Source organism: Vittaforma corneae, assembly GCF_000231115.1.
Source record: "Vittaforma corneae ATCC 50505 unplaced genomic scaffold supercont1.2, whole genome shotgun sequence".
Taxonomy (NCBI): Eukaryota; Fungi; Microsporidia; family Nosematidae; genus Vittaforma; species Vittaforma corneae.
In genome coordinates, this window is record NW_006889835.1 from 221342 (window position 1) to 234126 (window position 12785).

A 12785-nucleotide genomic window follows, 5' to 3' on the forward strand; every position below is an offset into this window, starting at 1 on the left:
CTAGAAGTAAAGAAATTAAAAATCAATATGTTGTCTATTTAAAAGCTAATGTTGACTGACAAAATATATCGTGCTTACATTCTTGGATGTTCAGCTGTGCAGTTCAGCAAGATAACTTTAGTTTTAATTTTTTAAAAGGTATGCACATTTTAGGAAACAGCTATATTGGAAATCTACGTAGCACAAATACAGAGCCCTATTTACAAATGGAATTGCCATATGCTCTTCTGGCAATCCTTTAAATTTTTGAATTCTTCAAAACTTTGAGCTGAAAACTAACTAACTTTTCAGAAGAAGATGAACCCCAAAATGCAAACATATATAGTTTTAAACATATTCAGGACAAATGAGACGCAACCTTCGTTTATTGTTTCACTGATGGGGCATTCCAAAGAGTACTACAAAATAGATAAAAGTATATCAGAGAGAGTCTCAAAAGGAATGATATACATTGGAGATAAAATACAGATAAAAGAGATAACAGCTGATGGGGTAATATTTGATGTCTTGGATGACAGCACATTATCTGGCAATTCAGGAAATATTTTAGAAAGTGAAGAAGAATCTGAGACAAGCTTTTTCTATTCTGATATTAAGCATGAAATCAAGCCCTTCATCAACCCAAATGTACACTTTTTGCCATATCTGTGTGACATTCTACCCTACAACCTTCTTGCCGTTGAGGAAATGGAAGCACAAGCAGAAAGGAATGACGATGGAATATTTACTGGAAAATATAAAGTTGGAGAGCTGCATGCCTCAAACATCAAGCTACCTCTTTCTGGCATGTTTATTGCTAAAATTATCCAAAAAACACGAATTAGTACATATCCAACATCCTTCAATCCATTTTTCTTTGCGATTGTGTCTTCTGGCGATGTTATGGTTAAGATAGTTTTTTGGATTGAAAGTCTGAAGCAGTACAGCAGTCTCAAGGTAGGAGATATAATAATGGTAAAGGAATACAGGAAAAAAAAGAAGTGGTCGGCATTTGATAAGATTGACATCAACACCTTTACAGAGTCAGTATACTTTGATGTTGAGGAAATAACTGCCAAGGAATTAGTTAAAATCAAATTTAATAAAAAAAGCATCAGCAGGTCTATTTTCGAAACAGTTGAAGGTAAAATTGAGTATCTCAGTGTACTGATGAGATACAACTGTAATGATACATTGATGGAGTATGTTTTGATGCATGTTAGCGGAAAGAAGGTTGTTCTGTTCTATAACTCCGATACTGAGTTTTATAAAATCAATGTAGGAATTCACATAGTGATAGCGGAGCTTAGAAAAATGGAAAGGGCTGGGTTCGAATTTTATGTTAGTACAATTTATACACAATTTGAAATCAAGCCCAAACAAATATTAAAAAAAGAGGGTATATCTGATAGCGATGTACCAAAAAAGACTAAATTGGACGAAAATTCAGCATCTGAAATTTTCGGTGCTATTGGATTTTTACCAGATAGCTTTAATAGTTTAACAGATATAACTGACTATTTTCATAAAGAATTGGTCAGAAAGGAGGATGACAAAAGCAGAGAAATATCTATAAATCTATTTATGAAGCCGGTTTTTGTAGCCCTTTCTGATCTTATCAAGCAAAGCATTGTCCTGAACGAATCGAAGAAGTTCATTGTGAACAGTGTTATAACAAGGATCGTTGATCTTGAATGTGTCGTTGACTATGTCGAGAATGGTGAGAACAAAAAACAGGGATCATTTGCGATTGTGTTGGACGAACAGCTAGAAGTGTTTGTCTATGAAAATTTTTTTAGCGATAAGCACGATGATAATCCCTTATTAAAATTTAAGGCTGACGAATCTGAACTTGTGGGGAAGTTGCATCATCTAGTCATTGAGGCATTCAGAGCAGATGAGAATAATATTTTGTATTATTTAACAGGATTGATACCAAACTAATAGCATACTTGAAAGTTAATTTGATTAAATTTGCTAGCCAATAAACCAACACACTTAATCGTTACTTGCTTAAGGCCATCGTAATGATATAACATCTGTGAGTCTACTCTACTTTGTACGATTAAAACGGGATGGCTGATCTTCTGGTTACGCCGTCTTTTTTGCACGTCCAAAACACGCCTTGGGTCGCAATGAATAAGCAAGAGAAATACCATCCAAGTCTTTTCGATAAAAACCAAGAATTTGTGACTGTTGAGAATCAAGAGCCAGTTATACCACAGAACACACTGTACGACATTCCTATCCAAACACAGCACACTCCGATGAAGAAGCATGTCACAATCTTCGGGTTTTCCCAACAGAACAGGCAGAATATCCTGGAGCAAGTAGAAAAAACAACGAAGATTTTCAGGAAAGAGGAAGGAAAAAATTACATTAACGTGTGGACCGATGATATAGCCTCTCTTGACGCGCTTCTTAAGCTCAACCACAAAATGATAAACGGGGAGATTGTTGGTGCATATAGAAAAAGCTACGGAGCTGTGGACGACGGGGACATTTATGTAAAGAAGAAGGGGCTATTTAAAAAGGTTTATGAGTATTTCTTTGGGGAATAAAGCAAGTATGCCAATCTATTTTTAATTTTCCATCAATTATTTTTCCAAATCTATTTCATTTTCTGGCACGAAAACACTATTAATAGTGAATAATTAAAATAGAACATGTACAACAAAGCTAAATGGCAAGCCAAAGCCAAGTTTTATGGGTGTGTATTTTATTGAAAATAGTGCATATTTTTTGTCTAGTCTGTACAGCCATTGAGATTTAATATTTTCCTGTTTCAAGTGATCAAGCGATCAATATTTGGAATTCCAACACGAAAATATCAAAAATTAAATTCCCGTTTCTTTAGTTTGATCAACTTGTCTGGAAAACAAACTCACAGCTCCATGAGTAAGCATTGTTTGCTCCCTATCTGTGTGTAAACAGCGCACAAATCGCCAAAGCAAGGCGCCTCAATGGTCCGTGCGATTCTTGTCATTCTTCATTTTAAAATTTTTAAAGTATGACAGTACGGAATAAACTTCAAGTTAAGCTGTGAACTTAAGCAAAGCTGTATCAAACCATAGATGGAAGACCAGCATCGCCATCTGCTCATCCTTGATAAATTAGGACGGAAATTGAAGTCCGCGAACTACAGTTCTGATAATATGCCAGGCCCATAGCACACGTGTATTTCTTTTGCTTAGGGCTTTCACTCTATTTTAATTTTTAAACGTTCAAAAGAGCTTAAAAGTAAAAATTTAGCTTAAATTGATATGCTTTAGAAAATGCAAATTTCATTCTGTCTATCACATCACTTCTTTGACACAAAAAATCAGAATTGGCTCATTTTTAAACGTAGATCAGCCATATCACATATTAAGTTTTCATATATCTAATATTCATTTTTGTAAAACATTGATATGAGTCGACATTTTTATTTATTATATTTACTGCTTTTTTAATGTCATATTGCTATATTATTTGTTTATCAGTATATCAAAACAAATATGATTCTAAATTTGATCGTAAAAATACTCAACAGAATAGCATTTTTTAGCATTTTTATTTATTTAAACTTTAAAACATGTATTTTGAAACAAAATCACATTCTACTTTGTTCTATTTTCTGATATTTCGAGTTTAATACTAATCAGCCTTCAAACCCTAAAAATGAGAAATATTACCGGATATATTAACAATTATGAGGAAGCAGTGCTGATGGTTCATGCAATAAGGTTGGGATGTTTTCCAACAATGATGGAAAGGCTTAAGCCGGAGGAGCGATGCCGTATTGAAAGCGGAGATATTTTCTGTTTTATCGAAAATGCAAATGGGATGAAAAGGTGGACAGACGGAAGAATATGGTCACCATCGAAAATATGCGGAGAATTTCTAGTGTACCAGGAGGTGCCCAGGCACCTGAGTAAGAACTCTATTAAGAAAAGAAGGGTAGGCGAGTCTCCGTATAATGTTAATCTTGTACGTAAAGAGGATATTGTTGATAGGACAACACTTCATAAGAAAACCATATCAATACGGCTTGAGGACACGACATATCATGTGATATCGTATTATAGACCCATCTTTGCGACATACTCGCTGATGGACATTCCATTTTTCCAACAGCTGAATGAAGCCCTGAATCTTTTTCCCGAGCTAAAAGACGATAAATTTGTCCAAGAAAATATAAAAAACGACTCCGAATTCTATACAAAGTACAATATTCAGAGAGATTTTCAAAAGATGGTTATGGAGGAAGAAAAGAGAAACGCACTTGAGAAGATAGCTGTTGATGTGCTAAGGTTTCTGTGGAGGAAGAAAGTAAAACCACGAACACCCATCCGTAAAGATTGCAGACTATAATAAAGTGTAAAAGTATTAAAAGTTTTAACGTTGTACTGTTATTTTTATTTAAAATGAGGAGATGCTGGTTGAAGGATAAACTGCATAGCAACAAAACCCCATCTGATCAACAGTCATTTAGGAGTATGACACGAAAGGCTGCCTTTCAATTTGCTATTCCTCTACCCCTGCTTCTATGCAAGTACATCCAATTTACTTGAAACTTTTCTTTTTGTTTCTCTTCCCACTAATGCTAAAAGACGAAATTCTTTGCCTGCCCACTCCTTTCCAATCCTTTAAATATCTTTACAGCACCGACATGAATCTGCTTGGCTTTTATTCTTGGCTATTTTTCTCTTTTGTTTTTACTCCTGCACTCTTCTTTCTTTTTATTGTTCTTTGGTACTTGAAACATCACATCATAGAACCAGTAAATATAGGCAGATTCTTTAATATATGCATTGCAATATACTTTAACGAAGTTCTGAACTGCTTTGTTGTAGAGTTTCTGGTCTGCCACCGTCTCTATATTAATGATATCGTTTTATATACTTTTTTGAGATTTGCCAGTGCATTTCCACAGAACGCCTCTTCAAACATGTTCTTTATTAACCTGGTTCTGGTGCTGTACGCACAAATAATCATCTTGTTCTTTAATATTATATTAGCTATTACTATTCATACAATTTTCAGGTTCTCACATCACAGAAATTTAAAGAGATTTGTATTGAAAAATTGGACGTTTATTTGTGGGGTCTTTGGGATTCAACTGTTTTATTTGATCAACTGGGTATTTGTCCATAGAAGAGTCGCAGAGCTTGATGTCGGGACATCATATCCTGTCTCACATTACATATCGATGGACTTTGTGTTGGCTCTTTCATTGTTAAATTTCAATGTTCTTGATACCTTGTTTCGATTGATGATATAGTGTTGGCAATTAGATCATTATTGAGTATAATACTGAGGACTCTGATCAGAACCAACGATGTTTTTAATAAATAGCAAGCATCCACAGCAACTGTTTTTAATTAATTCTTGCCTGATAAAAATAAATTGCAATTAACATTAAAATCCAGTTTTTAAGAACATTACATTAAAGAAAGATAAAGAGTCAATTTATTAGCTAATCACATACGTATAGTTTCCATGCTCGATTCCATCAACACCTTCTTCATTTAAGAAACATGAAACCTCAATAGGACTGTCATTCTTCCTCGACAGAATAATCCTTGTAATAGCATTTATAAAATTGTCCTTGATATATCTTTTTATGATCCTGGCTCCAAAATTGGAGTTTGTACATGTCATAACAGCATGGCCCATTACAGCCTCAGATACCTTGAATTTCATGTTCTTGTCATGCAGTTTCTTGTTGAGCTCTTCAATGTCCTTTTTGAATATCTCACACATTGCATCTTCAGATAAGTGGTTAAAAATCACGATATTATCAATACGATTGATCAATGGCTGTCCAAAACGAGCAATTATTAACTCCTCAATCTTCTTTTTGTCAATGTGGTTGGAAGAAATGTACTGTTGTCCAAGGTTAGATGTCATGACAATCACTGTATTTCTAAAGCTGACCTTCACACCTCTGCCATCGGTAACACGTCCTTCATCCAACAGCTGATAGAGCACGTTTAAATTACTTTGGTGAGCAAGATCAACTTCATCAAGAAGAACAACATTATACGGCATCTCTTTAATTGGCTCTGTCAGAGTACCGCCCTCTTCACATCCAACATAGCCAGCAGGTGCGCCTATCAACTTATTAATGCTCATTTCACTAACATAGTCAGACATATCCAAAACAACCATGTTTTCACAGGTATCATTCAGTTCTTCACAGATCGTCTTTGAAAGTTCCGTCTTGCCCACACCTGTCGGGCCTAGGAAGAGAAAAGATGCAAGCGGCTTATTATCTCTGCTTAATCCAACCTTAGATGCTAGAATGCTATTAACAACCATGTCAATAGCCTCGTTCTGTCCAAATATTCTTTTCTTGATCTTATCAGACATATTAATTAACTTTTCACTTTCCTTAGTTGTCAGGCGAGACATTGGAATCCCACTCAATCTTGATAAAACCTCGGCTACATGCTGTGGCATGATTACTTCAACATTTGCCAATTGCTCTAGTTGTCTCTCGTAGGTTGGAATCACATTAGTCTGTAGGTCATAGACCTTATACCTATTATTTTCTCTTTTAGCCTTTTCGATTTCGTTCTTGGCTTCTTCTAGCTTTTTTCTAATATTCTTAGCTTCTACTAGATAACTCTTCTCTTGGTTGTATGCGTCTTCTATCGGATTAAGTTCGGCTTTGACATCTTCAATTCTCTTTTCTACTGTCTTGAGGCTATCAATCACTGTTGGATCCCTCTTCAGGTCAACCTCAATACTAGTCTTTTCAAGCTCAAGACTCCATATTTTATTCCTTAACTGCTGAATTTCAATAGGCTCACTGTTCAAGTTGATAATTGCTGAAGAGCATGCTGTATCAATCAGATCAATAGCAAGGTCTGGAAGTCGTCTATTTGGAATATACTTTTTACCAATTGATGCAGCATATACAAGTGCCTTGTCTGATATCTTCACACCATGATGCGCTTCTAATCGTTCTCTTAATCCTCTTAATATAGTGATAGTGTCCTCAATCGATGGCTCTTTAACATTTATCTTAACAAACCTTCTCTCAAATGCAGGATCTTTAGATACATACATTCTGTATTCGTCATAGGTGGTAGCGCCAATAACCTTCAAAGAACCATCTGCAAGCCTAGGTTTCAGAATATTGGCAGCATCCAGCGATCCCTCCGCTTTTCCAGCACCTAATACAATATGTATTTCATCTATAAAAAGAATAACCTTCCTACTCGACTCTGCTTCTTTCACTAGTCCTTTTAGCCTTTCTTCAAAATCTCCTCTATGAGAAGCACCAGCTACCATTGCTCCTACGTCCACATTATATATTTTAAACCCTTCTAATACTTTACATTCGCCCTTTGCTATTAGCTGAGCAATACCATTGATTATAGCCGTCTTACCTACACCAGGCTTACCCACCATAATCGCATTACTTTTAGTCTTTTTGGATAAGACTTCAATAATCTGTCTAATCTCGTCATCTCTACCCACAACCGGATCAAGTTTGTTCTGTCTTGCAAGCTCAACAATCTCAACTGCAAATTTGCTCATTTTATCTTCTGGATCATCGCTATTCAGAGAATTAAACTTGTTATCCGACATTTCTTGTGTGATCGCTGTTATAATCCGGTTAGGATCCTTGAATAACTCAGCAATTCTAGACAAGCCAAGAAGATTAAGAGCAAGTAATGGAACAGATACAAAATCTATAGCAGAAGTTTCAGCCTTCCTAAGCACAGATCCAAGGGGATAAGACATCTGAGGTTGAGAAGAAGTAGTTATACGACCAAATCCAGCGATTTTTGAATTTAACTTGGTTTTGATTTGAATAATTTCTTCAGATGATATAACCCTGTTCATGATTGACTTATCTTCCAGTATAGCCAGTAGAAGATGTTCTGGTTCCACAACAGTATTCATGTTTGATTGGGCAATTTCTATTGCGCGTTCAAGTGCCTCTCGCGCTCTCTCTGTATATTTTTTTGCCATGGATGCAACCGCGACTTCGGTAAATAAATTAGAATGTGTTCTAGAATGTTCTAGAAAATTCTAGAAAATGAAATTTGGCACAATAAAACGGCCAAGCTATTACCTTAAACACGTTTCATACTCAAGTATTATTGCGTTGTACATGAAGTTTATCGGTATAGTTGATTTTATATTATTAATATCTTAATATTAATGTAGCCCGAATGCCAATTTATGTTAAAAGAGAATAAATCCCCCAAGCAAATCAGCATCAATCAATATATTACTGCGCTTGATGTTAACCCCCTTCATAGTATTTGTTGGTAGGTGAAAAGTGCAGCATCACATTTTTCATTTGATGTTACAGTTTGTATTTTCCATCCAGCTTGTTCTTTTAATTTTGTTTGGTAAGTAGTTTAGATTAGAAGGGAAACTTTTAGTTTACTGATTAATTATAGATCAGTAAAGATACTCGTGTCAAATATCTCTCAATAAAAATAGTGATTATCAATTTCTATCATTTAAATATCACTTTCACTGTCAAGATACTCACAGGCATGCAAGTTTTCACTAAAATAAAGTAGTATTTGTTCAAAAAATGTGCGTACCTGATTTACAGACAAATGTGATTTTAGCTGTATTAAACTATGCTTTTTTGGATGTCTGTATCATCACGCAGCATTTTTTAATTGCTTTGTTTATCACAAACACTATTCGTTATTTGACAGTATCCTGAAAATTTTCAGATCTTTCCTGTTTCATTTAATTGTCTTTTATTTGCTGAAAAGATCAGTGCAAAGCATTACAACAATAAAACATAATGAAAATCACAGGACATGGCAGATCCAGCAAATGTAAAAATTATCCATGTTTAAGTTTGATTAATTTGATTTCACATGACAGATGATAAGGCTAATTACAAAAGAATTAAATCGCCTTCAGTTCGGACCTCTAATCGATGCTATTATGAAAGTTTCCTTTGCAAGGCCCAATTAGGGTCATATTTAAACATTACATTTTACTGTACTTTCTTTTGTTTTTGTTCCCACCTATATCAGCACAGCCAATGCTAATCTATAATTTCTACACTAAAATCAGCCATGGTTGTTTAATATTTTCTGATCTTCTGTTTATTTCCTAATTTTCAACTTTCTTGAAAATTTTTACAATACATAACTTTTGTTTTTGTTTGGTAAACAAAAGCAAAGAAACAGTAAATAAACGGTCTAAGAACAAACGAAGCGAATCAATTCACTTATTAAAATAGCGCACAGAGCTTTTGTGCATGTATCCTCGAAGTGCCATTGTCTATAAATTTAAAATTTTGTTTTTCAATTATTATCTTGTATTTTTAATTTGATCTGAAATGGTGACTGCTTATAAAGTAAATAAAGACAGACCAAGCTGAAGATAATGCCAGAAAGAAAATGCTGGAGAAAATAGAACTGTTCGTCTGCACATGCTATCTGCTAAATAAACATAATTTTAAAAATAAAATTTGAGGTAATCAAAATTTTAAAAATTTTGATGAGGTGTAAAAAATTGTAAATCTCACCAACCCAACTAATGCATAACGGAGCACTTGCATGTACAAATTTATCAGAAAGACTTGTTGCAGTACAATATACCTACAACTCGCAGGGGCGTTACAGCACAGAAGGTAGTTCACACAGTAAGGTGAATATCAGTTATCAAACAACCCCAAACCGAACACAGCACAAAAAAGATCTTGACTGTGCTAGCACAGAGGGATATTACCATCAGATAAGAATGGATAGTGAAACTGCCATCGCCTTATCTCTCCGTAGCGGCACTTATGCTGGTAAATTCAACACAGATACTAGAAAACCCTCGTTCCAGCACTGCCCATTCGGTTATTTCTACTCTCCAAATCCAGCTTTGTCCAAGGATGCACATACGCCATATAAGGAGATTCAATCAGAGAAGTTTTTTCAAAATCAAAATTCACATGCTTTCAATCACGACTTTCAATCCTTTCAAGGCTCATATTTATCAAATAAAAATGATGAACTGCCGTGTTATTATACCGACAGGGCTATGTGTTCTGTGGAAACCCCACCGAGTGTTGGCTATGACGACACATTCATCTTAAAATTGAGACACCGCTACTATCATAGTTTGGAAGACTTCTTCAGTAGCTTCGTCTGTACCGAGATGATATTCAATGCTCTCATTTTCAAGCTGATTGGATGTAGGCACACTGCCATATGGATTAGCAAGCTTAAATCCATGATCTCTTTTCTCCCAAAGACACTTCTTCTTGGCTACATCCTAATCTTAAGACTGACAAACAGCACTCCACTTGAATTGTCCGTTGATATTCCTCAGATCTATTTAGCTTGCTGCATCACAGCCTCAAAGTCACAGTACGACAGCCATGTCTCAAATATTAATTTTATAAACGAGGATATGGATGTAAAAAAAATCAACTATCTTGAAGGGCTGGTTTTAAACTGTCTTAAGTATGAGATTAACATTAGTAGCGATGATATTTGGAATGCAGTTGAAGAAATCAGCAGAATCAACACATCAGAGACATGTCCATCATTCATGTATTATTGAAAGACCAATCTATATTTAACACACAAAGTCAATATTGTCTAAACAAAGTCTATATAATCTAACATTATTGGCATTATTCTACCTGGTCCTTAGTACTAAGCTTTGAATCCAATGAATGCAAAAACTGAAGATTAAAATTGTAATAGGGACATTAATATCAACTGTCATAACACGAACTAATGCCATTTTCGATACGCACAAGCTGAATTTATTCAAAGAAATCCTCACCAGAAGGAGAGAATCAGAAATGTGTAATTGAAAGAAAAAACCAAAGATGCCATTAGTCTTTGAACTAAACACCTGAGCTTTATTGCATGCAAAAGCATTTGGGTGCTTGTAATGAGACCTAATTTAAAAATCACAGTATCTCAACAAAAATATTCAAAAGCAAATAGATAAATAAACTACCTTTCAAATGGTTTATTTTCACCTTTTATCCTTATTTTCAGCCAAGTACTCAACTGCCTTGGAAACATTTCCTTTGGCCCTTCTCAAGGCCTTAATATTTTCTTGCTCATCATCAAACCCCATTTCATTCAGGTCAGCAAGCTGCTTGGTCCATACATCTCTTGCGTCCTGAGGCTCAGGTGTTCCTTGCACATATTTGGGAGGGTAGAACCCATGTGAACATGGTCCTTCAGAAGGTGGTTGGTCCATAGGATGCATTCCAGGTGACATGCCACCCATCCAGGGATAGTACATTCCCGGCGCATAGGGATTATTGTACATCATAGGACTGCCCATCATGGGTGGTGCACCTCCCATGTAAGGGTTTCTCATTGAATTCATTACCATTGGATTGTTAAGTACCTGACTGAGCAGCTCTAGGGTTATTTTTCATTAGCTCAATATGCTGGCGTATCATATTCTTTTGTTCTTCATTCATATTGGGAAACTGAAGTTCCATGGCTTGCATAATTCCGTCTGGATTTTCCAGCATTTGTTCAATAAACTTAGCCTGGAAGTTCGTATCCTGCCCCCCATCCATGTTAGGAGATCTCATCGGAGGGAATGGAAACATGGGAGGTGCACTTTGAAACTGTTGCTGAGCCTGGTAAGAAGGAGGTGGTACTGCAGACTTACTCTGCTGTTCAGATTTCTTCTCTTCCTGCTTAGCTGCCTGTCCAGGAACTACTACAACAAAAATTGTACTCTCATCATTTATTTTGAATTTTTCATCCGAGAGCGAAATAGTGGCATCCTCAGGGAGCTTTACCTTGTTGTGAAACAGCAAAATTTTATCGTTCTGTTTTGAGGAACACTCTGCGACCACCTCCTTGATCTTATCTTTTAACCACCAATGTTTGCAGCACTAAGATCGTCCAATTTTATACTGTATTCTTTTGAAAGGAATTTAATTTTCATGAGGGCTAAAAAAATTCAGAACAAAAAGTGTTATTTGTTTATTTTTGGAGAGAAAAGGGTGGTTAAGATGCATTATGTTTGCTATACAACATTATTCTTGAAAGCGAAGGGGCTTGTTTATTAAAATAGTTTGCCACACTTTAATAAATATAACGGCAACATTAGTGTATAAGCCTACTAAACACCCAGGTGCTATTAACACCCCACTTTACTAATCTTAGACACTGCTTTAGATAATAATTTAGAACTAAATTTACACCTTAGCCATTCCAAACAATACCACTCTTTCAAGCGAACATTAACTAAAGATTAAAAGCTTTATTCACATCTGTTGGCATTGGCACATCTCTATTTTTCCTTATACTTCTTCAAAAAAGGCTCCTTTCTGCACAGAGGACAGCAGGAGTTGCCCTGCAATAACCACTTGTCGATACATTTTTTATGAAACTCGTGGTCACAATCCAATCTTCTAATACGTTGCTTGTGTTTAAATTCCGATAAGCAGACTGTGCAGTCCTTTGTTTCCATGTCTTTTGTAAATACATATGGCTTGTTTCTAATCAGCTCCTTTTTGATCCTTTCTCTTCGTCGGATACTGTCTATGAGCTCCTGTATATAACTGAAGAATTGTGATGGTGTACCTGCAGCAGTATTCCTACTGGTCTCAGTCTGGGCACTTCTCCTATTTACGAATATTGGAATTTCCATGGGACTAATTACTGAGATATCTACCGTTGGAGTGCCGATTGAAATGTAGAATGTGAAGGTGGGAGGTGCGTCCATAAATGCCTCAAAGAACTCAGCAAATGCGTCACTCTGACCATTTCCTTGAGTGTTGGTGTTTTCTATACTTCTATTTTCACGCCTAACCATGGGGGATATTGTTCTGTGTGTTTTATTTATTTTTTATT

The 12785-nt window shown here is 35.7% G+C and overlaps 9 protein-coding genes across 9 annotated transcripts; 6 read left to right on the top strand and 3 right to left on the bottom strand.

Moving 5' to 3' along the window:
• Nucleotides 1–309: 309 nt before the first annotated feature.
• On the top strand, nt 310–1923 carry VICG_00407 (uncharacterized protein; the record flags this gene model as incomplete). Its single annotated transcript, XM_007603798.1, has 1 exon — nt 310–1923. The coding sequence occupies one exon, from the start codon at nt 310–312 to the stop codon at nt 1921–1923; it is 1614 nt and encodes a 537-aa protein (XP_007603860.1).
• Nucleotides 1924–2054: 131 nt separating this feature from the next.
• On the top strand, nt 2055–2540 carry VICG_00408 (uncharacterized protein; the record flags this gene model as incomplete). The annotated part of the gene is made up of 1 exon (XM_007603799.1): nt 2055–2540. The coding sequence occupies one exon, from the start codon at nt 2055–2057 to the stop codon at nt 2538–2540; it is 486 nt and encodes a 161-aa protein (XP_007603861.1).
• A 1099-nt stretch (nt 2541–3639) lies between these two features.
• VICG_00409 (uncharacterized protein) lies at nt 3640–4332 on the top strand (the record flags this gene model as incomplete). The annotated part of the gene is made up of 1 exon (XM_007603800.1): nt 3640–4332. The coding sequence occupies one exon, from the start codon at nt 3640–3642 to the stop codon at nt 4330–4332; it is 693 nt and encodes a 230-aa protein (XP_007603862.1).
• A 229-nt stretch (nt 4333–4561) lies between these two features.
• Nucleotides 4562–5242, top strand: VICG_00410 (uncharacterized protein; the record flags this gene model as incomplete). Its single annotated transcript, XM_007603801.1, has 1 exon — nt 4562–5242. One exon carries the CDS (start codon nt 4562–4564, stop codon nt 5240–5242), a length of 681 nt encoding a protein of 226 aa, XP_007603863.1.
• A 191-nt stretch (nt 5243–5433) lies between these two features.
• VICG_00411 (uncharacterized protein) lies at nt 5434–7947 on the bottom strand (the record flags this gene model as incomplete). The annotated part of the gene is made up of 1 exon (XM_007603802.1): nt 5434–7947. One exon carries the CDS (start codon nt 7945–7947, stop codon nt 5434–5436), a length of 2514 nt encoding a protein of 837 aa, XP_007603864.1.
• Nucleotides 7948–9492: 1545 nt separating this feature from the next.
• Nucleotides 9493–10509, top strand: VICG_00412 (uncharacterized protein; the record flags this gene model as incomplete). Its single annotated transcript, XM_007603803.1, has 1 exon — nt 9493–10509. The coding sequence occupies one exon, from the start codon at nt 9493–9495 to the stop codon at nt 10507–10509; it is 1017 nt and encodes a 338-aa protein (XP_007603865.1).
• Nucleotides 10510–10935: 426 nt separating this feature from the next.
• On the bottom strand, nt 10936–11274 carry VICG_00413 (uncharacterized protein; the record flags this gene model as incomplete). The annotated part of the gene is made up of 1 exon (XM_007603804.1): nt 10936–11274. One exon carries the CDS (start codon nt 11272–11274, stop codon nt 10936–10938), a length of 339 nt encoding a protein of 112 aa, XP_007603866.1.
• An 85-nt stretch (nt 11275–11359) lies between these two features.
• On the top strand, nt 11360–11764 carry VICG_00414 (uncharacterized protein; the record flags this gene model as incomplete). Its single annotated transcript, XM_007603805.1, has 1 exon — nt 11360–11764. The coding sequence occupies one exon, from the start codon at nt 11360–11362 to the stop codon at nt 11762–11764; it is 405 nt and encodes a 134-aa protein (XP_007603867.1).
• A 458-nt stretch (nt 11765–12222) lies between these two features.
• On the bottom strand, nt 12223–12747 carry VICG_00415 (uncharacterized protein; the record flags this gene model as incomplete). Its single annotated transcript, XM_007603806.1, has 1 exon — nt 12223–12747. One exon carries the CDS (start codon nt 12745–12747, stop codon nt 12223–12225), a length of 525 nt encoding a protein of 174 aa, XP_007603868.1.
• Between the last annotated feature and the right edge of the window lie 38 nt (nt 12748–12785).